The sequence below is a fragment of the Gopherus flavomarginatus genome, chromosome 1, assembly GCF_025201925.1.
Source record: "Gopherus flavomarginatus isolate rGopFla2 chromosome 1, rGopFla2.mat.asm, whole genome shotgun sequence".
NCBI classification, from domain to species: Eukaryota; Metazoa; Chordata; order Testudines; family Testudinidae; genus Gopherus; species Gopherus flavomarginatus.
In genome coordinates, this window is record NC_066617.1 from 271,818,478 (window position 1) to 271,843,202 (window position 24,725).

A 24,725-nucleotide genomic window follows, 5' to 3' on the forward strand; every position below is an offset into this window, starting at 1 on the left:
GTAACCTGCACTGCAGAATTAATTTTGCAGGTAATTCAGCTACTGTGGATTCACTTACTTCATTGTACTGAAGTGGGAAACTGAATTCCAACCACTCAAACTAGTTATTAAAATGTGAAAGTAGCTACCCAAGTGGCTCTCCTAACCAGGTTTGCTGTGGCTCAGATTTTCAAAATTTGGCCTCTGACTTAGAATGTTTGACTGTAGTCTGATTTTCAGGGGGGTTTGATTACCTATTCATCCGAAGTGAAATCCAGCTCAGCACCTCTGAAGTTCAGGCCCTAGCTCGGGGTGGCCAACCTGTGGCTCTGGAGCCACATGCGGCTCTTCAGAAGTTAATATGCGGCTCCTTGTATAGGCACCAACTCCTGGGCTAGAGCTACAAGCACCAACTTTCCAATATGCTGGAGTGTACTCACTGTTCAACCGCTGGCTCTGACACAGGCCCTGCCCCCTCCCCTGAGCCTGTTAGGCTCTCACTCCTCCTCCTCCCACCCAGAGCCTCCTGCAAACCATGAAACAGCTGATGGGGAGGGAAGGGGAGGCACTAATTGGCAGGGCTGCTGGAGGGAGCTAATGGGGGGCTGCTGACGTATTACTGTGGCTCTTTGGCAATGTACATTGGTAAATACTGGCTCCTCCTCAGGCTCAGGTTGGCCACCCCTGCCCTATATAGATGAAGGTGGCCACTCAGAGTTAGAGGAAGTCCAGTTAAATGGAGGTCCAGAAGTTCAAGATCTACACTGGTACAAGCAGAGTATAAGTAGGTCAGGATCAAGCCCTACTGTTTAAATTTATAATGGGATCTTAGATCCACTGGCGTCAGTTCTGCTTTGCCCCATTACCCCTTTGTGTTGTGTTGGTAGTGTAAAGGGACTATTAATGCAGCAATGTAAGAGGGGTTGTCTGGATGGCATAAAGCTGGCCTATCCTGCTTGAGGATCTCACTCCCTCCTCACAGTACCTAGTGTGCTCTAGCTATTTTTGATAGATCTCCAGTGGCTTCTAGGGGCCTGTTGCAACTGACTGTAAATTAGAGCAGATGGACCTACTCTCCATGAAATTATCTATCACAGGGCTGAGGTGGTGGAATCTCCATCCTTGGTGGTTTTTAAGTTCCAGCTTGAGGAAGCCTTGGCTGGGATGATTTAGTTGGTGTTGGTGAACAGGAGGCAATAAAATGAGTCAAAACAAATAAATACAACTTCCTAGGTGAGCTACTCCTGTTTCTGGGGACTCCATTACAAATATTATCTGTGAGCTTCCAATTAAAGCCACAAGGTCTGAGCATATTTTCAGTTCCTAAAAAGTTTTCACTGTACCTGTTACAGACTAGCCATACAGTAAATGTCTACCCTCTGCTTTTTGTGCACAACTGAAATTCTGTCCTCACTGGAACAATACCCCTGTGCATAGCATAGGGGGCAGAAAATAAAAAATAAAACCATTGTAGAATAGCTAAGGAGTAAATAGGGCAAATACAATACCACAGCTGACTCCAGCAGCATATGTTCACAAGTAATACTAAAGTAAACATACTGATGTGATGACTTCAAGGTCCTTTAGGTAAGTTCGCTCTGTGGTCGATACTTCTTTAGCAATGAAGTAAGCTTTGTCAGTTGGAAATCTCTGTAAATTGCAAGAAATAGGAAGTTTTGATCAGAAAAGAGACGCTAGGCAACAATCACTAGGACAATTAAAAACTAGCGAGCCTTGCTTGTGCTGATTATGACTGATTGCTGGAACTTCCCTGTGGAAAATCCCTTAAGAACATCCTTGCAAACAATAGCTGTCTAGGAGTTTGGAAAAGATTTCTTACTGCTATGATTATTTGCAGGATCCAGTTATTTCTAGTAATCCTCTCAACTTATTCCACATTTCTGGAGCAGGATGTATTTGAAGCTGAGATAATGACTTTTTTGGAGAGTTAACAATGAGGATCAAACATAAACACCTTAATGAACAGACAGTGATCTATTCATCACATAATCTGTCTTCACTCTTCAATATACATCTCTTCACGTGATAAATATTTACTACAGAATACTCTCCAAAATGCCCAAACTAGTTTTTCCAAAGGGGCGGAGTAGGTAGGGGATCAAAAGGGCTGGGAGAGAAAGGACAAGAGAAAGACTTTGAACTTCAGAAAAATCTCTCCTCCGTGTTTCATAAAAGGCAAATCTATCAATATCAATCTTACACTAGGGAGACATTTAGGTTAGAGCAGCAGTGACCAGCCTTTACAGCTTAAGGGTCCAATGTCTTCCTTCAAAACGGCCAAGGAGACACAATCGGTACTTTCAGGCAGATTCTCTGCCCTATTCTGCTCCCTTTGTGTTTGTCAGGTGACACAAAGGGAAAGGAAAACATCCACATATCTCTTGTTAATATGCTTTCACCCCTTCCGCTGTTGGTGCAGAGGACATGTCAGAGGCAGTGACGGACATTGGCTGGCATACATGAAGCTCTGGCTATCCCCAGCTGGTGTACCACTTCAAGGGAACCACGGCCAGCTGGCATAAGAGAGCAGTCACTAGGATGCTCAAACTGGAGCTGGGCACAGAATCAGGAAGATGTTGACTGGTGCTGGTTCTCAATGTCTCCTCCAGTGCCCTGTATAGCTAAGTATAAAAGTAGTCTTTTCCTAGACAATCCCGAGGCTCGAGTAGAGCCAGCCAAGCCCCTATCCTGCTCTTCCTGAGACTCTCACAGGTCTGTCAGCAATGGAGACACCAGAGTTATGCTACCAATGGGGTCTAATCCATGACTAGGGCTCCTAAGCACTAGGGTAACATGAATCACAACATACCACCACCGTCCCCTGCAATGCAGCAGGTAGCCAGCAGGGCAGCTGCTATGCAGCTGCAGCAAGGAAGAAACAGCAGCTGCTCAGAACTGCTCCTGGCTAATACCAGAGGTGTTCCTATAGCTGTAGGAGAAGTGTAGGGTGGAGGACATTATGGAGGTGACGCCCCCTATCTCTTCACTCTAGTAATGGGGCTGACTCAAACACTTCAGTTTAAAAACCATAGGATATGGCTCAGGGAGCACATTTTCCATTCATAATCAAATACATTTTTTTTTCTTAACACAGTCACCATGGAGGGCCCAAGTTGGACATCCCCGCTTGTACTCTTAACATCACTTTGCTCTCTGAAGCTGAGCACTTTGTCAAAACAAATTAATCAATTTCTTTAAAACGTGCTAGACTCGACTTGTAGGGTCAGAACAAAAGACCACTGAAATCAGTCACTGACTTAGATGGAACTTCGGATTAGGCCCTTAGAGCAGCAAATTCTTCGGTGGCTCACTTCTGTCCCATTGAAAGCAATGGGAGTTTTGCCACTGGTTTCAAGAGGCGCACAATGTGGCTCTTGGATAGCTTGCAAGCTGTGGTTTGGTGCATCGCATCACAAGACAAACAGCCCCTCTCTCAGACAATTCGTTAGCTTTTTTGCAACCCAGCATAAAAAGATCTGTCCTTCTCTTGTAACAAATGAAGAGGGGATGGGAGAGTGTCTAGGATCTAGAGATGTCAGCCACATACCACATTTCTAGCAATCAAAACATCCAGGGGAGAATAGGGTGAAGTCAACCGCAATACCTTTCTCCTGACCTCTTCCTCATCATCAGTCCTGATATACGATGGGTCATTCAGCAATGGGCTGATCAGTGGAGAAGACTGCTTGGTATCAGGGCTCAAGTTTGGAGATAATGACATATTTGCCACCACTGTTGCTCCTTGAGAATTGATTGAGAGCTCTGAAAGGTGAGGGCTGCCAGTCAGAGAACCCGCTAAAGAAATGATACAATAAAAATTGAAGTTAGTATGGGGCATCTCCAGACAGCTAAAAATGACAGAATCTTAAACCACAGTGTGGAAATTATGCTAAAAGGCACAAGATCCCAGATCCTTAGCTCGTGTAAATGGACGAAGTGTCACTGAAGTCAATGTAGTTGCAACCATTTATATCAGCTGAAGATCTGGCCCAGTGCTCATTTAGCTGATAAAACTAGAAGAGTTACAGCCATTATAAAAGTAGAGATCCAGGCACAAATAATTCAGATGCATATGTTAATATTAAACATCAAATTCATGATGAGCTCTTCACCACAGCATCCTACTCTATGGAAGAGAATGCATAGAACAGATGAATGTTCTCAGTTTTACAATTAGTTTAAAACACAAAGATCATCATAATAAATAGGCCAACCTATGGCTCCTGTTTTTCCTCCTACAACATAACTCCAAAATGCAAATGACCTACAGTAGTTCACTGGAAGCTGTGGAAAAGATATTAGAACAAGTATATCTAGAGGGAGTCTAGGAAAAACTAGGACTTTCTATGGTAGTATTGTACTATGCAATGTCAATCACATTTAAAATGGAGGGAGAAAACTACTAGCTTCCCATTTCTACATATAGCAGAAGTACGTATGTTATTATTATACCTTGTAGGGTCATTCCAAGCTCCTCTGATTGTTTGGGATGGAAATGCTAGCGTTACATTTGCACAAGAAGGTATTATTTTTAACACATAAAGCATGACAATTTTAGTTGATCACAGCCATTATATTTTGTATAGTAAAAAAATTATGACAGTAAATTATACTTCTGTAGGTTGAGATATACTAGTGTTGAAATTAGTGTTCTGTCTCTTGGAAGGCAGCCAGATTACTGACTGCAAACGAAACAGCTTGCCAAAAAAACTTCAACATCTTCCCAATTAAGCTGAAGACGTGCCATGAAAATTCAAACCTGTTAAAAGCTATGCTGGATCTTTCAAACCATGAAATGTTTATAGCCCATATTGTTTCATTTGGGCTTCATACCTTAAAACTTCAACAGAGAAACTAACAAGCTATCGATTCTCATAGCTATGTTGACCAGAATTAAAGTAAATGCCAATGTCTGCATATCCATATATTTAAGGTCAAGGGCTTTTCACCATGAGCACTTTTCTGGAGTATATTATTTAACTATTAGTTCCCCTGTTACTACAACACAACTGAGACACTCAAATAAATAATGACATCAATACATATAATTAGGTCAGTAGGATAAGTGCAAAATATTTTGTGAAAGGCCTCAGGTTTATTGCTACACCATACTTTTTTTTTGCATCCCAGAAGGTGCATATTCATCTTACTGTACAATGTTATTTGTTTAGATTTGTCATAATCTATGACAATTATGTACCCTATTATAAAACAAAGACAAAGGAATATTTGCCTGAAATAGTTTTTATATTACTGTAACTAGCAAGAAAGAATTTACCCACAGTTCCACACTAAATCATTGCTCAGTGAAATCTGAGAGAAACGCCATAGGTTGTTACACAACTGTCAATTTTATTGACACTAGTACACAACTGTATACAATGTTTTCAAAGGAAATGGAATTCATCATATAGTGAAACTGATTAGTAGTGAGGTTGTAGGTTTAAAGTACTATACTATACTACACTTTATAAAAGACACAGGAAAAGTGGTATCACTTCTGACGTAAGAAAACACAGAAATTCTGGCACTATGCCTGTCACATGACAGTGAATAGATCATTTGCGCCTCTGTGAGAAAGCCTCAGGTGTTACATGGTAGAAATTGAACCCCACCTCCTGTGAGACATAACTGAGGCCCTAATATTAATGTAGGGGAAAATCTATGTCAAACTCAATTTGACCGATGTGGTTCGAACTGTAAAATACCAGATGAAGGAATTAACTTAAAATGCTTCCCAGCTTACGACATGGGCGCTCATAGCTTGTCAGAGGTATCATTGTTATTAGTTTCCTCATGGAGCACAACATTTAGCATCTGCTCCATCAGTGAAAGACTTGCAGAAAAAATACTATTTATTTTAGACACCATTCCATTTAGTATTTTGCAGAAAAGTAAAACACTACATTCTCATTCAGGGGCTAATAGGAACATTAATGATGACCAAACTCAAATCTGAACACTACAACCCACAGACAGGAGTGTATTTATGCTAATAGTTTCCCGTTTTACATGTTGAATGATAACTACAAGTTAAAACTAGCCCCAAGGGAGTGGTTATTACATGAAAGTGGCCCAAAACACTTAGTGATCCATTAACAGGTTTTGATTACTACAAATATAGTCTAAACACAAGAATAAACTGGATTTTCCTTTTGTCAAAATAAGTAATTGATTTGCTCTACTGTGATAAAGCAAACAGGCCAGGAAGAAATGAAAATGAAGGTTCTCCCTGCTCAGGTTGTTGGGTGCTCTGGGCAACATACTTCTCAATATTTGCAAGATGAGCTTTGTGAAATTTGTATTTTGTAAATGAGGGACCATATTAAATGCAATTATGCATGTGGGTCCTCTCTTCACCTTTTCATGGTGATTAGGTGTAAGTACCCTACATTAGTCATAGGGTCTTCTCTCAGCATCTCCTCTGAACTCTTATCGTACAAGGGTAAATCCAGATATGCTTTATTCATTGACTACAAAACAAGTAAACAGGAGCAGAAGCGATAGGACCAACGTTATTTAAATAATAGAAAAATTGCTCATATCACATCCATTGAGGGTCTTTGATTAATGAAAATGTAGTTCTGTCTCAGCCATTTTATATCAATTATCAGAGATCATGGCATGACAGGTCGGAGCTGGAGTACGTTACTGCTGCAGGAGTGGGAAAGGCTGCATATAGTACTTGGCTACATTCAGGACTCTTAGTATCCTTTTCATGAGACCAGGTATAATTAATTAAAAAAACAAAACCTACAAATATTCCTAAGCAAGGACACATGATAAATATTTAGGAACACTCTCCCTTGTGTGAACTCTTATTAAGGATGAATGTCTCAGTCCTACTACTAGGGATTATAGCTGTGCCTGGTCCCTGTGTGGGCACAATGGTTGAGATTATAACTGTCCCTGTCTCCCCTTCCATGTCTGCACAACAGCCACCTATAAAGCTGATCCTAGAGATTTAAATCTGTAGCAAGATATTTCACCTTAACCTTGAAAGAACAGGTTTCAGAGTAGCAGCCGTGTTAGTCTGTATCTGCAAAAAGAACAGGAGTACTTGTGGCACCTTAGAGACTTAGTGCCTGTCATTATGCAAGGCACTGCATTTAGCAGTATGGAGTGGAAATCCATCAACTTCGTGAAAAATCTCATATAGATAGTATCTAAGGTGCCACAAGTACTTCTGTTCTTTTTTCTTGAAAGAAAAGTTAGACAGTTGTGAGAGAGATGGATGGGATTTATGGCATCTTGAAGCCATTCTTCCCCCACTTCCTCCATCTCCCAAAATTGGCAAACAACAAGCTAACACCATATAGAGTTCTCCATCTATTTCAGGGACAAATGCAAATGCAACTCCCAGCCACTCAATGTTTTCTGTTTGCATAGCAGAGAAAAGCAGTACTGGATTGGAATCTGGTTTGTGCTCCTTCTCTGTATAATACAGAAGATGTAAAATTATATGATGTAAAGATGTAAAATATGGAAAAGATCAGTGGAAATATTTTCTACTGAAAGGGATTTAAATTCAAAGCATTACTAGATAAGCTTTGGAAGAGCTGCAACACAGACTCACCCACCCCCTCAAAAATAATGATCAAAGTTACTTTATTTTTAAGGTTTATACTTTTTAATGACATTGGAATGCATTCCAGTCAGAAAAAAGACTGTCACAACACATGTAACAATGTGGGATTCCATATTTATTCTCTCCTATGGCCTGATCTAAAACCCATAGAAATTTAGTGGGAGCTTTTTCAGGGAGGTCGGGGTGGGAGTGTTTCCTAAATTCCAGGTGTGGATACGACCTGGAATCTGAAAACCAAGCTGTGTTCTCTCTGTCCCTTACATCATCACCAGAAATAAAGATTCTCTAATCAGAATTTAATCTGACAATTTTGTCACTGCTATAAAGGCAGAATGAAATCCAGCTCACTCTTCCATAGCCGTATTGGCTCTGCATTGCTAACCGTAGTAAAACTCTTTGGTCAGTAAAATAACAGACAATACATAGCACAGGGGAACGGATAGATTAATTGAAATGTATCAGTTCTGCATATTCACTTTTCTGACAACAGCAGTGCTTTAAATTGGAATGGCATTAAATATGGCTAAAACTAAGTGTTCTACCTGTAGCAGCTAAACAAATTGTTACTGCTGCTGTATTATCAAGACTTTGGATGAAGGGCCCATTCTGCTCTATTTAAGCCAAATAGCAAAACTCCCATTGACTTCAATGAAAGCAGGAACAGCAGCAATTATTGGGCTTACCTTTCTCTTCTGATTAATAGTGCTTTTAAATAAAGTTTCTCCCTTGGATACAGTTCTTTAGAAAAAGGTCTTGAGAACACAGCTATGCATTAATCAGAGGCTTATCTGCAAACAACCCTGAACCTAATAGCAATGAATTTGGAGAAGGAAAAAACAAAAGATTTTAGAAAGAAAGGTGATGTCATACATAGCCAATAGCCTGCCTTGCTTTGAAAAATGAAGGAGATGGGAAGAAAAATTTGCTTCAATTTAACAGCTGCAAAATGTATGCCCACGGCAGCACTGGTAGTGAATGATTTGGGAGAATAGTGTGAGATGACTTGTTTTTCGGTTTGATACATCAGGACAAAGCTCCAGCCAACAGCTGAACAGAACAGTTAAACCAGTGAGTTTTACAGCAAGATACCAGTTAGAATGAGTAAAAGTCTTTGGTAGAGGAAACAAAAACAAAAAATAAACAAAAATAAAACAAAAAAAATAGTACCATGCATACACAGTTAAATGAGTTTGGCTTGACATGCTTATATAGTCATCGAGCTTGGTACTGGTTTAGCAGCCAGCAACCCCTCCAGCTGGTACAAGTCCATGCTTTATTGGTATACTGTAGTATTAGACAGCGGTGAGTGTGAAATCAGACAGTAACTGCTGCTGTTGGCCTACATCAGGGTATTCTCAAATCTTACAAACAAAGAATAAACATTACAAACTGGGGGAAATACAAACTCATGAGACATTCCTCTTTCCTAACTTTTAGCTTTCCATTTTTGCATATAAGACAGAAATAGAACAGTTTGTATAAAATTCCCTCCTTACACTTACATATAAAAAGGTTAGTTTTAAAAATATGCATATGAAACAACACTAATAAATAGCTACCTACACATTCTAGTGCATCCACCCCATATAAGCTCATGCCACAGATACTGTCCATTTCAACAAGACATCTCCTCAAGACTGCAGTGATCCTGCTTAAAAACAATTGCAGATTGATTTGATCATTCTAAGTGTAGCCTTCATTAGAAAATGAAGGGCACATCAGTTCTGTGTGCTCTACAGGGCTCAGGTACTCACAGTGAAGGTCACTTCCGCCCCCCTCCCCCATACTTTTCTGCTCTCTCATGTGGTGTGGTTTCTATTCCTGAAACCTCACAACCCAGGGATCTTGCATTGTCCAATTGTGAAACGAAGTGTGTTCTTAGAGAACAGGATCACTGTAATAGAGGAAATAGGTATTCTCAGTACAAATAGGTATTTTGGCAGTAAAAGGATATTGAGACAGTGCCCCAAACAATGCAGGGAACAGAAGATACATCATGCTTTGAGGATAAAGACAGAACATTGAAAAGGCTTTTCCCCCCCAGAGAGGTACATGCTGACAAAATAGTGCATAGAATGAAACAAAAAATGTTTCTCTTCAAACATTATTAAACAAATGACAAAAATGAGAATGAAGTCCCCAGCAATTTTTGATTAAAAAATGTTAATTATGTCTATTAAAGACTTTTATTTGAAAAGATACATATAGAAATCAGGAAAGGGTTGGATGAATGAAACACTGTCAAGCCTGTGAATTTTTGTTAGTGGTTCAAGTCAATTTCTCAGCAGGAAAGGTAAAAAATAAGGAATTCAGCCAATCAAAGATTTTAAGCGCTTACTGGAAAAGCAACAGGCTTTGAGCGCTAACATTCACTGAACTAAGACAGACCTATCTTTGATCTCTTCATAAATCATCACAGGCAAAACGACAATTGCTTTCTTTTTACAAACCAGATTTGAAGCATTTGAAAGGAAACTGCTAACCTGGTTTTACAAACCAGAAACCTTTTGTCTTGTGAAAGTATTCATGTGCTTCTTGTTTGATCGATGACAGCTTGAATATTACTGGTTATAGAGCCAGCTTTTGATTGTGTGAACTTTGATATTTTTACTGTTCTTGGGGAGTCAAGTACTTTTTTTAAAATCTATTCTCCTCTAGAGCAAAACAACCATTTCTGAAGTGTTTACTATCATGTCATATTTTTATGCACCTGTTTTCCTTCTTTTAGTGTAGTAACAACTTTATTTACATTTGTACTTGCTGAAAGTACACCCATGAACATCCAGCTCAGCTAGGCCCAAAGGGATTCTCAAACTTCATAAAATTTGTAAGAAAGTGCTGACTTTTTTTTTTTTTTTTTATTATTATTATTAAAAGCAAACACCCCCACACATACTTAATCCCACATGGTTTACAGAAGAAAACACAGGAATAGGATAGGGAATAAAAAAGCACTCCTATGAATTGCTTTGTAATTAACCTAAGTGAAACTCCATGAATATTTCCTGCAAGGATAAGGATGTGTTAGTACCGTTGTATACGGCGTTGGTGAGACCCCATCTGGAATACTGTGTGCAGTTCTGGTGTCCCATGTTCAAGAAGGATGAATTCAAACTGGAACAGGTTCAGAGACGGGCTACAAGGATGATCCGAGGAATGGAAAAACTGCCTTATGAAAGGAGACTCAAAGACCTTGGCTTGTTTAGCCTGGCCAAAAGAAGGCTGAGGGGGGATATGCTCGCCCTATATAAATATATCAAGGGGGTTAACGTTAGGGAGGGAGAGGAATTATTTAAGTTTAGTACTAATGTAGCCACGAGGACGAATGGGTATAAACTGGATATTAGGAAGTTTAGACTTGAAATTAGACGAAGGTTTCTGACCATTAGGGGAGTGAAGTTCTGGAATAGCCTTCCGAGGAAGTAGTAGGGGCAAAAGACTTTCCTGGCTTTAAGACAAAGCTTGATAAGTATATGGAGGGGATGTTATGATAGGATCGTTAATTTGGGCAATTGATCTTGAATTACCACCAGACAGGTCTGCTCAATGGTCTGCGGGGAGATGTTGCATGCAATGGGTACTGAGTTGCTGCGGAGAATTCCTTCTTGGGTGCTAGCTGGTGACTCTTGCCCACATGCTCAGGGTTTAGCTGATCGCCATATTTGGGGTCGGGAAGGAATTTTCCTCCAGGGCGGATTGGCAGGTGCCCTGGAGGTTTTTCGCCTTCCCCTGCAGCGTGGGGCACGGGTCGCTTGCTGGTGGTGTCTCTGCAGCTTGAGGTCTTCAAACCATTTTTGAGGATTTCAATAACTCGGTCCTGGGATAGGGGTTGTTATAAAATTGGATGGGTGGGGTTCTGTGGCCTGCCTTGTGCAGGAGGTCAGACTAGATGATCAGATTGGTCCCTTCTGACCTATGAGTCTATGAATATCATGCCTTTGATTTTTAAGCAGAAATTCCACTTTTAAAACCAGTATCAATGACACAATATAGCCCTGCTGTAGGAAAGGAGATTGCAGATGCCTTTGCTCCTGGTACAGCAGACCCAGTGTCTCTTATAAATTAGTAAACAATGTTTGCCTGCCTCTAGGTATATTTCATCGACTTTAGAAGCACATACTTTATTGAAATAGCGTAGGCAACATTTCATTGGTTTAAATTCCCAATCAGTATATCCTTCCCTTCCAGGGTACGTTTTCACTACCGGCCACATCGGCGGGTAGCAATCGATTTCTCGGGGATCAATATATCGCGTCTCATCTAGATGCGATATATTGATCCTCGAATGAGTTCCTGTCGACTCCGGAACTCCACCAACGCGAACGGCGGTAGCGGAGTCGACAGGGGGAGCCTGGACGTCGATCCTGTGCCGTGAGGATGGTAGGTAATTCGATTTAAGATACTTCAACTTCAGCTATCCTATTCACGTAGCTGAAGTTGCATATCTTAGATCGATTTCTCCCCCAGTGTAGACCAGCCCCCAGACTAATGACAGCTTAGGCAAAATTCTTACCTGAAGTAACTTCATTAAAGTCCATGGAGTTACTAACTCCAGGAATGATTTCAGTCCCATATCTATTTGTGAGAAAAAACAGAGTTGTCTACTTCACTCCTGGTTTCAGGAGCTGCAATGCATGAAGCATTTGCAATGAGAAATCCAAAACGCTACCATCATTAAGGTTAAGATTGTGTCACGGTTATTTATAGTAAAAGTCACGGACAGGTTGCAGGCAATCAACAAAAACTCATAGAAGCCTGTGACCTCTCTGTGACTTTTACTAAAAATAATAGGTGAGAGGCGTGTGCCCTGCCTGAAGCCCAAGCAGGGGAAGAGAGCCTGAGCCCCTCTGCAGGGAGGGGTGTGTCCAGCACCCACCACCAGCAGAGGCTGACAGCTCTGCCCCCCCGTGACTGAGAGCTCTGGCCCCACCACACTATGGCTGAAGTGGAAATTGTCACTGAGGTCTCTGAAAGTTAAGGAATCTATGACTTCCGTGACTTCGTGACATAATCTTATCCTTAACCATCATCAAGTAAGTGACACGAACAGAGAAGGGCCATGTTCTTCCGTTACTTATGCACGAACAATTTTTGATAATAACTACTTTTAATTAGAGAAGGGTATTTTACAAACTTTTTCTTTTTTGTCCTGTGAGATCCCATTTCTGCAATATACAAAATCGCACACACCTCAAGGACTTTCCCAGACTCTTAGAGTCTGGGAGAGAAATGCATTAAGGGAAACAGAAGGTGCATAAAGAAATTACATTCTCTGAAAAGCGGAGCATATCAGAAAACTAGAGGTGACACTAGGCACCTTTAATTTATGTACATTTGAGCACAGAACCTACTTCCCTCGCATTCATTCCTCATTTCAACCAGTAACTACAATCTTACTGGTTTAAGTGGGATTTGTCTAGTACATAGGCGTTGGCCTGGTCCTCTACACAGGGGTAAGTGTCACCCACTATGATTACTGCATATGAGCAGAAAATCCAGGGAACAATGGAAATAGTAACTGATTTTCTTCATTAAGAATAAATTTACTTTGTTGTGAAATCATTTTTAGATATCACTATGATGCCCCAGAGTTATTCAATCATGGCTTTTAAAATAGCTGGTCGGTCTTGCTACTGACAGAAAGGGCTATAAAAGAGCTAAGTATTATTAGTATTATTATTACTTGTTGAAAACAATTTATTAATCAGATTTTACCTTTTTTCTGTTGAAGAATTGTCTTTTAAAGGGTCATAATTTGCAATAATTGGTTATTCTTAACTGCTCAACAAGTAGTTTATCTGAGCAGATTTGGGCCTATAAGTTTCTGTGTATTGTAAATGAGCTCTCCACTGAATATCTGATATTCAGAATCCTGGTTGCCTCAGCCACATTTTATAGTCTGTTCCCTGAGTCTATGTCCTATCCTTCATACACAAGAGAACTGCCTGAAGAATCATTGGGATGGTTGAATCTCTCAGGGAGACAGTGGGAAACACGTTACAGAGACACAAATTGGAAGTCAACAGGACTAGAAAATGTTAATGTTGAAAATATTTTTTCCCATCCTCTTTTGCCCAAGAAATAACTTACATTTGACTATATACTGGGACCCCCAAATTTAAAATTGAGGGAGAGGAAGAGACAGAAATCAGATTTTACAGACGTTTAGCAGATTATACATTCAGTTTTCTCTTGTCACTTTCCCCTCAACTAAACGCATGTATAAATGGAGAGACCAAACAAGCACCTGCAGCGTGAATACTATTGCTCCTCCAGCACAAATATGATTGTTTGCACAAAGGAAAGTTGCTCCCCAAACACCTGGGCAAAGAAACATGAATGTTCATGATAAATGGCCCTGGAGTAGTCATGTCAAATCATGAGTCACATTTAGTGAACCAAATGACAAATACACTTTTCCACTTTTTGTTTGTTTCTAACTGTTATGCTTTGTTTTGGCAGCCTGGTAATTCAGTGTTGATTTTGTGTGGTACCACTGTCCTAGTGGGAACTGGAGTCAACATGTTATCAAATGCGACAATGTTCCAAAAGAAAGTATTATCATAATTTACTGACCTAATTTCATATAATCTCTAAGCTTTTAGAAACTTCATAAGTTTGGCTGAATTTCCTGAGTTATGGAAATTTTACGTCTCATAATGGTTATCATGAGTTAATTTTCCACTTGATTCCAGCTCACATAAAGTAAACACAAAACACAGGCAAACAGAAATCATTTAAGTCAGCTGTATGTTCACATTTTTCATATGTATGAAGTACAATTACGGATTTGATGAATTTCCTTTGCAATTTATATTTGATGTACATCATAATGTTGAATGTGACAATAAGCTTTAGGCAGGTATGAACAATACAATGGATGAGCTGCAGCAGAAATAGCCATATCTGTTGATATGGGGATGAAACTGGATTGTACTATTTCATTTCAAGAGATCATCCCGAGAAAATGGGCCATTCTGTGGTTTATGAGGAAAATGTATTTGTTAGGTGCAGAATGTGGACCCATTTAAATCAAATACAGTGCAGCCTGACTATCCAGCTCACAGGGTATGTCTACGCTGGAGGTGCAAATTCAGCTTGAGGAGATAATATATCAGTGCAAGCTCTGATTCAGTTAGTTTGCTAAAAATAGCAGTGTAACCACGACTACAGGGATGATGAGATGGACTAGCTGCCCTGTACCTTGATGTGTTCATGCAGGTGCCTAGTTCATCCCACTGCCTGCACCGTCGTAACTGCACTGCTGTTTTCAGCCCAAGTGCCATCACAGCTACCGTGGGTATGTGTACCCAAGCTGGAAATAGCACTGCCAGCTCCAGTGAAGACAGTCTCACAGTCCCTCCAATTATCCAAAGCTCAATGTTATCCTAAGCAAAGTCAGGGATCCTATGTCAATTTGTTACAATGAAATTAGCCAGACTTATTCAATGACACCCATGTCTTCCAGGTAAACTAAGTTTTACTAAATCCTGATTTCCAAAGAAACAAAGAAAAAAAGTTTCCCCAACAGTATCCAGTATATAGGAGAAATGGAAAAAGCTTTTCCCAATAAATAGTTAGTGGTTAGCTACGTATGGTCAAGTCCTTAGAGCAACAGACTAGTAGACAGAACTCCATTCTATTCCCAACTCTGACACTGTCTCTGAGTCCCTCTGTTCACAATGACTCACTGGGTAAATCACTAAAGTCTCTCTGTGCTTCAGTTTCCCCATCTAATATTCATGGGGGTACCCTGAGGCTTAATTAATTATTGTGAATAAAGATGAAAGGTATAGAACTGTGAACTGTAAGTATTATGGTATCATGAGTAATTTTGATGGGTGACATCCGAGAACCCACTAAAAAAGGTGTGAAGTATTAAACCATTTACTGTGAATACAAACAACACGTTAAATGGCATTAGGCCAGAGGTATACTCACAGAGCCCATAGCTGACTTGCAGATTAATCAATATCTCACATGGTTGATACTGACCATTTTGTTTCTTAACTTTTTCATCTTGGGAGAAGAACAAGAGTTTATACCAATTTACTTGCAATCTTCAGCCTCTTTCCCTCTCCCAATCTACTATTCTTTTCTCCTAGGGTCCCTTTGCATTAGACCCACAGAAACCATCAACAGCTAAATTTTGATGGACCTGGTTTTATATGATAATATTCACTTGGACAGCTCTGTTTAAATTCCTGGCAAATCCCCAGAAATAAGTCGTGTGTTTGAGGGAAAAATTTGGCTCAAACACAGTTTTTAATTAAATGCTTGTCTAATGTTATTAAACTGCATTTCAGTGGCATATAGATGACTACCACAGTGATTCATTTTAAATTAAACGATTGCCTATGGAATTAATTAAAGCTATTTCTGCAAATTGAAGTAATTCTTAGTGTACATTTTCAAAAGACTAAATACATAGTACTGTCAGATAAAAGGAAACCATTGAAGAGAATTTTTGTACTCCATGTTGTTTGGAACAATATTAAAAGGAAAAGGTGAAGAAAAAATGCAGATATATTTCATTAGTTAATGATCTCTCTCTTAAGCTGTCAATATTTCCAGGCTACTAGGACTACTTTCACAACAATGATGTAAAATAACATATCCATTTTCTTTGTAGAAATGTGAAGATAGTAAAAGTGGCCATTAAAGTAGTAGTAGTTTGAGGACAGAAAATAGCGTATGTGTAGTCAACATTACCTGTAAGATCTGATTTTTGCTTACCTCCGAACAACATGAAATCTAGTAACTTTTTATAAATATGGAAACTGATTGCAACTCCATCTTGGGAGTTCATTACTTGATCTTTAGACATATGGCTATCAAAGCAACTAATGCATGTCCAATTTACTATTACTCTACCATACAGTAGAAAACAGTACAAATGCCAACAAAAGATTCATATACACACTATCCACACCGATAATTTTCTACAAAGGACTTCATTTACCTACATTACATCTTAAATACACAAAAGTTGAAGGCAGTCAATTTACATCTATTCTAAGTCCAAAATAGAGACAACTTTAAGGATGATATACAAGAAAGCTTTTCCCTCAGTATAATCAGTCTGCAGTTTCTAGATTCAAATCTTTAACCACACAGCCACAGGAATCATCACTCCATGCCACCTGCCATTATAACATCACTGTCTAAAGAAATGCTTCAACTTCATTTATGTCTAAAGCCAAGGTATCTATTACTAAAAGAGGAACCAATAAACTAAGGAATCTGGAAAAATTAAAACTCCTTATTTACAAGGCTACAGTCTACTGAAATAAAAGGTGAAATACATTTCTAAACTATTGTAAATTGATATTAAAATATCCTTCACTCATATTAAACACTTGTTAAAATGTGTTTTGATCAAGGCATTAGAAAAATTATAAAACGTTTTCCTATTTTCCTTGTTTTATAAAAATTAACTAAAACAATTCTGAAATTAACTGCCTAGATTAAAAAACCTTGTCTCATCACTATTCACGTGGGTACATAAACGTTTGTGACTCTCACAGTTCAGCTGAAACTTCTGTTCATTATTCAGTTCTGCCAAACTAAATTTATTTATTCCCCCTTCCCACTACCACCAAGAAGATTTAATGATAAAAGTAAGGCTATTGGTAGGGTAAAGAGCACATCCTGTCTCACGAGAGTAATTATCTCAGGGTATCTGCTGTACAGTACATGTCTGCTCAAAATTTTCTTAGATATCTAAGAGCTACTGATTTATTGGTTTTGGATAATATCTAAAATGATCTAAAATATTTTAATCTGTGAAATGAAAGTTTTAACAGATTTATCCTCTCTGTGCACATAACAAATGCTGCTATTCTATGTACAGTACAACACATTTGAAGGCAGTCAGTCTGGTGGGGGGCTAGCTTCATGAAGATAAAATTTCTTGATCCCTAACGCACAATAAAAATTTGATAAGAGGCGTTACCATACATTGGCGATACTACAAATAATTAAGCTAGCACAAAATAACTAGATCCTGCTCAGATAAATGTTTGTTTCCTGCTCATAGAAAAAAACTTTGATATTGCTGTGTATCATGATGCTGATAAAATAAAGGGAAGGAAAAATGCAAACACACTTTGTAACACATAGTGAAGGACGTGGCTGCTGTCTTTCAGAAAAGGCAATCTGTGCTACTCTTAATCAGCACAACTTTCATCTAAGATTCTTCACTTAAATCACTTCTTTAGTCTCTTTCTCCGTCTTTCAGGAGGAGGAGAAGGAATTCTAGAGTCTATGTCTCCAGATATGAAAAATTGTATAACCCACTAAATAAAAAAACAAAGCTGCAACAATTCCTGTACATGGATAATTTGTACCCCTAACTCAGCAATTCAAATGTGTTAGAAGATCAGCAAAACAAAGTAATTCTTGCTATAAAAAGGATTAATTAACCTTGTTCAAGGTTTCACTAAGACTTGATTTTGAATATCAAGTTTCCTGCATTTGACTATAAATTAAACATCACCACTAACTCTACGAGGCACTGAAGAGAGCTCTCCTTACGTGGGAGAAAAAAAAATCATTTGACTCAAATAAAAGAACACAAGGCGCCTACTGTGATTTCATTTATGTTTTTCCAAAATGAACTGTCAATTGTCACAGAAACTATCATAACTACCTACATGTGATTTAATATAAAGAACAGTCAAGTGTATATTTTCTATCTAATTATAACATACCATAATGATAACCATATTAATAATGGTTCTTCTCCTTCAATCCTTCAGAGAAGATGCAATGTTGTTAGGCTTCAATTGCAACCTATTCTTATTTACTATACCTCCTGCATCTCCTCCCTCCTTCTAAACAGCACGCTTAGTGTATTTGTACAAAATACTTGCCATCAGCCCCCAGAAGACCAAATCACTCTCACAAGTAACCACCGTATAAATGGTCTCAGTCTATAACTGGAACTCAGGCTCAGGTTCCTAGCAGCTAAAGACATGCACACTGTCTTCATCACCAAGACCAATAGACACATCTTCCTCTACCTCTTCATCTAGCTGAAGGCTGCCAAAGGAGTACTTATTCCTAGGTATAGGAGAGGAGCTCAGCACTATGGGATTTCCAAACACAAGAGGGTGAGTAAATGGGTTAATGATTTCTGAGTCTGAATCACTAGACTCTGTTCCACTGCTGGTGGAGCCTTCCATCATTTGGATGGCGGCCATGTGATCCATCATGCCACTGGCATATAAAGACTGCATGACTGGACTCTGCTTTGACTGTCCAGTACCTGACATCCCATTTGCCATCATTTTGCCTTCTAAAGGAACCGTTTTAACAAGCCCCTCTTTACAATGTCTCTCTGATCTGTATTCCTGACCTGGCGTTGAGGACACTTGGCTCAGGATAAATGGGTCGGTTTCTGACTTGTTTCGGGCATTTTGAATTTTTTGCAAACGAGGCCTTTGCAAACCTGGAGAACATTTGCCATACCCAGGGCAGCTATAGGCATGAATATCTTCCTCATCGCTCCTAGCCCTGCACTCATAGCCATTTTCTGAGATGTAGCCCTGAGAGCCAGTTCTATTCAAACTCATGTTAGGACTTGACCCTTTGCTACTGGGTGGCAGTGGAGTGGCCAATGGACTACGGCTGTCAGGGCCCCTAAACAGTTCGTCAACCAGTGAGCTGTGCCTTGGCATTCTGGGACTCCCACCAACATAGAAAGACATATTAGCTGGATTATCATCAATAGACTCTTCAGTGTCGTGTTGGGAAGTCTTTACAGAGCCTGAGGAATCCCTATATCTAGTTCTTTTACGATTTTCATCTCTACCGAGAATATAGGCACCACTGGTCAAATCACCCTCATAATTGTCATTTGTTTGGGAATGTGACCAGGTTACTTGTCCTCTCAGAAGGTCATACTCGCTATCTACATCACTGCAGTCAATAAAAGGAATTGAGGTGCTGCTGCCACGAGCAGCCCTGGATGCTGGACCTGTGCTTGGTTGTTGTGACTGAGATCTATTCTCCTGTGTCCTATCCTTAACGACCTCCTCTTCTTCCTCCATCGTCACCATCACCGCTCCATCCACCTTTCCACCATCCTTAGGGCTCTTCTTCAGGGAAGGGCTCCTGTGCTGTCCAACATCTTCCGTTGAAGCTTTCAGTTCCTTCCCTTGCCGGCAGCTCTGCACCACTGGGGAATCCGCATCATCTCCAAATGTAAAGCTACAGCTCTGGAAAGAGAAAGACAGAAGAGAAAAAACAAGTGGGGAGATCATTAAGAAGGAAAAATCTCAGTGTCTGCTCACAGTAAGAGCACCAGAGTCATGTCCGGTAACTTACAGATCCCATGCAGGACTCTCCCGACAACAGAGCTAGTAACTCAAACTTTAAAAATTATGGAAGCCTCCAAGCATGAAGAGTAGATGATGGACCAGGAAAGAACATGAGCTAAGCATTGGCAAAAAAGGAAATAAATGTGCAAAAAGTTCTATTAGTAGTTTCAATTTATGATGATACAACACATATGGGCAATAACCAGCATTGTACAAACACCAACATGCCTGCACTACTTAAAAGAAGGCAGACTGGCAAAGGAGATGAATATAAAAAATGGTAAATTCAGTGCAGCCCAATTGCACACAAGAAAAAAACTCCCCGAGTAGGTTCATGGGCAACCCCACATTCAACTGGTGGAGAGTCCCTACCACTAGTCAAAGGACTGTCTTCATTCCACACACCCATGCCAGTACACATCCAGTGTTTTGCTCCATCTAATCTGGTGTTCAAATATTAAGCTATCTTTTGAATGGACTACAAATTGTACCTTCCCTGAGTTCCCTAGAACAGCCTGCAACGATGGTATGATTCTATAGGTAACCAACACAAATTGCTAAGGCAAGCCAAAGGTTGTGCAGGTAGAAGTTTGTGGGCCACTTTAAATATATTAACCAGGCAGTTTGCACCTGCCACTTCTGCTTTGAACAGTAGCCATTTACTGTTAATAGAAACAGAACTAATGCTTGTGATCTACCAAAGATAATAACGTAAGAATTCTTAACTGAAATTCCTCTCAGGGCAACACAACAGAATTTCTTGTCAAGGACAAATGACATTCCACTATCAATGACCTCTGGAAAAAACTCATTCCTTCACTCGGGGCAACCACGAGCAGAAATCTTGGAACCTGACAAGGGTTCGTCACTTTTTTGGCAACTGTATCAGTTTACCAGGCTGAGAGCTCAACTGTGCCAGGTAGTCCCTACTACTTACGCCTTCCCATCATTTCTGTGCATTTTAACCCACTGTAGGAATAAGGCTGCTCCAAACCCATGCTCTGTAGACCTTTAGTCTCACTGTATTGTAGGTTAATGTGCTCAGAACTGAATGGCAAATGGGCAGTAAATGCACACAATGGACCAGCCATGATAGGGAGTGGGAATTGCAGATCCTGAGTTACAAAATCCTGAAGTATTAGAATAGATAGACCTACCAGTGATTTGGAATCACTGTATCAGGGTATCTGAATCTTTAAAATAGGTTAGATATAAGAAAAAGAATGTCCATGTAGTTTTAAATTATAGTCCTCTAATTAGGGATTCATCTGGAAATGCTTAAAGCAAATCATATTGGGTTTCATCAACATTACTGACTTGTTTTGGCACCTCTGAATGCTGTTCTGAAGGTTGTGTAGTCAGACTCCTGATGGAACGAATCTTGCTGTGTTTCCTGAGAGAAACCACATTAAGAAGTTAAAGCCATACAATTTTTTTCATAAATAATCAGCAGCAGTCACTTCCTTAAGAAACAAAAGCACCAAATGGCAGCTTTATAAATGTTTGTCTTGAAATGGATTCTCATTCTTTCTTCTTGTAAAATTTAAATGGAGAATGTTTTATATAAACACCATAAAAGAGAATGTAGAGCACTGAAGCAGAAATCTTCCATCACTAGAACATGAGTCATAACACAAACTGTTGCCAGGTTCATTGTACATTTCAGCAGTGACTTTACACTCACCATGACTCAGAATAATTCAAAGAGAATTGGCACTACCAAGTTAGAAGCCTTCCCCTGACAGCTTTCAATTAACAACCATTGGTTAGTTGTGCCAATTAATGTTACTTATCCCCCTAATCTTCAGGAGTACGTTATTAAAAAAATCAAATTCTTTTCTATTTATGTAGATTAATCACATCCCACACTAAAGGGCCTGATATTCAATGAGTCTGAGGGGAAGTTATCTGCTAGTGGGATATTCAATGCTGAAAAGTATCCAGCCTATTAATTGAGTTACAAGCTCATAGCAACTGTAGTAATTTGATCAAGTTTCACAGGGCTGGCTGGAGACTGGTTTGGCCCCTAGTTTAATTTAGAGAAACCTCAGGGTTGCTCTAACTCAGGGGTAGTCAACCTATGGCACAAGTGCTGAAGGCAGCACGTGAGCTGATTTTCAGTGGCACTCACACTGTCCGGGTCCAGGCCACCGGTCCAGTGGGCTCTGCATTTTAATTTAATTTTAAATGAAGCTTCTTAAACATTTTAAAAACCTTATTTACTTTACATACAACAATAGTTTAGTTATATATTATAGACTTCTAGAAAGAGACCTTCTAAAAACGTTAAAATGTATTATTGGCACGCAAAACCTTAAATCAGAGTGAATAAATGAAGACTCAGCATAGCACTTCAGAAAGGTTGCTGATCCCTGCTCTAACTTATGCCTGATGGTAACCGATCCCTAGGGGCCATTATGCCAGTGACAGCTTGCAGAAGCAACATAAAGGGGACTTTGCATAGGCCAGAGTCAGGGCCCAGCAGTATAATTAACTGGTAAGAAATAATGGTCCCAAATTCAAGAGCATTAAAAAAATAAGACTAACTCAGTAATATCTCTCTCACCTTTCAAACTGCACTTTCTTGTGTCCTCCTTCTTTAACGTAGTCAAGAACCTGCTTCTGAGTCCGGCCACTGTAACAAAACCACACTTAAGCTGCCAATCTACGGTATTACATTTGTTAACGTTTAATACAAATAATGAAAGCAGATTTACTATGTAACTTTTCATATCTATGGCATAAAGTGATGTACCATCTTTTGTATCATAAATGCACATTGGTTTGCAGGGAGTTCGACTGAATCATATAGTCAGTGATAAGCTGCTTCATGCAGTCCATACTCACATCCATCACTCGCCTACCAACCTTGGGAGTGCACCTAAGAAGCCAGGCATAACAGTGTGCAGTTTTAGATACTGTATCCTATGAACTCATAGTAAACCACATACACAACTATTTTTACTACAAGCATTAACTCACATTTCACAATAAGAATGCAATGGATCTCACTGTACATCCATGGATAAAATGTCACTTGCAGTTTTTGCAAGGAAAATACTTGTAGACAGATAAAATACAGACCATTTTACCACTGCCTAAATCCAACTGTGCCCCCTTTATGCTGAATTATGTTACTGGGAAGTCACCAAAGATAAAGGCAAGAAAGAGAGATTTCAACTCTCCTCTAATGAAAATATGTATCTGAACCATTTCTGCAAGTTAAATTTCAGTCTTACCTCTATTAACTGGTGTTAATAAACACTGGTACTGAATGGAGAATAGCAGAAATACATTTCAGGATTAAATTGTTGATCTTAAAGACATTTAACTATAGGTACAAACATTTTCTGCAGATTCAGCCTTAGATGGATTTCAAACCTTGCTCTTATAGTCCATGAAAAAAGAGCCAATGGCAATCATTTATATGGTGTATGATCATGAATACCAGCAGAAAAAGAAAGCAATAGAATTTGCACTGTTAGAAATGTATATCCTACACCTTGGACGATGTCCAAAGAGGAACAAAAAATCTACATATCTGTTAAGACCTGTCAATTGGACAAACTATAGCAAGGCCAATTGTAACAATGAAGATCAATACTTCTCCTAGAATGAACTCAGCAGAGATCACAGTGAGAGACATGAAAACAGCATACGGCTCTACTCCAAACTATGTGCATGTTTAATCAAGTATGTTAAGAATGTCTACAATTTTTTCATTTACTCTGGCAATAATTAAATAAAACAATTTAGACTGCAGTTTCTGTCTCTCCCACGAAGACCTCCAGGTCCTTCCATGTCACCTACTTTATTTTTCAGACCCAGAAAAGAAAGTTGGAAGAGGCAGGGGAGGACATATCAACATGACTACATCCCTCTATGAGTCAACTGGTGTCTCTGATTTGGTAGCATTTTGAATTCACTTTGCCCAGGTGTAAATGACCTAACAAGATGCAGTTAGTGGAAAATCAGGCCCGATAGGAGTCAAACGATATTACACAGGAGATGCTGCAAAGAGTCCATCCAGCAGTGTGCATAAGCAGCAGTGACACAGCATTTTTGCACACCAACGCCTCGTGTGCACTAAAAAAGGTTTGCCAGTACAGCGATACAGATATATAACTATACTAGCAAACCCTCCTAGTGTAGATGCAGCTTATACCCACAAAAAAGAGTTTTTGCCAGTATAGCTTATACCAATTCCCTGAATGAAATAAGCTATACTGGTAAAAGGACTATTATGTTGGTACAGCTACACTTATGCGAAGGCTTTTGCTGGTATAAAAATTATTTTAAAAAAATTACTACACCAGCAAAGTTTTACATGTAGACCTGGCTTGAGGGTGAATTCTTGTCTCTGTTAGCCCCCTTATAGGCATGAAGGGTCCAGAATGCAGAGGAAACAGTGCATTTAAACAGCACAGGGGTGCATTTGTCAGACTATAGGGAGGCCAGGCAAGGAAAATCTACTCCTTTTGTGATCTGCAGAGCAGAACTGTCTCCCTGGGAGCATGAAGGGATCTGTTGACAAATCACAGGAGTGGGACTAGTGGGCCTGATGGTACATGGATGGATTGTGGGGGTTGGGTTGGTGTGGAACAAGTGCAATGGAGACTACTGGCTTCTTTTCATCATACCCTTTAGCAGCGTTCCCTCTAATTCAGTGGTTCCCAAACTTTTGTACTGGTGACCTCTTTCATGTAGGAAGCCTCTGAGTGCAACCCCCCGAATACATTAAAAAAAGTTCTTAATATATTTAACACCATTATAAATGCTGGAGGCAAAGCAGGGTTTGAGGTGGAAGCTGACAG

General features: G+C 39.6%; 1 protein-coding gene across 4 annotated transcripts in view; it reads right to left on the minus strand.

Annotated features, from left to right (window-relative positions):
* The window catches only part of FARP1 (FERM, ARH/RhoGEF and pleckstrin domain protein 1), a 356,237-nt gene that overhangs the window by 68,200 nt on the left and 263,312 nt on the right, over positions 1 to 24,725 (minus strand). For 3 of the 4 annotated variants that reach the window (XM_050947809.1, XM_050947782.1, XM_050947792.1), the window contains exons 11-15: positions 22,478 to 22,546; positions 21,229 to 21,304; positions 19,569 to 19,809; positions 3,605 to 3,795; positions 1,540 to 1,629 (exon numbers count right to left, since the gene is read on the minus strand). In XM_050947809.1, coding sequence (XP_050803766.1) covers positions 1,540 to 1,629; positions 3,605 to 3,795; positions 19,569 to 19,809; positions 21,229 to 21,304; positions 22,478 to 22,546 — 667 coding nt within the window. The remainder of the gene's footprint in view (positions 1 to 1,539; positions 1,630 to 3,604; positions 3,796 to 19,568; positions 19,810 to 21,228; positions 21,305 to 22,477; positions 22,547 to 24,725) is intronic. The other variant, XM_050947801.1, reaches the window with a different exon arrangement.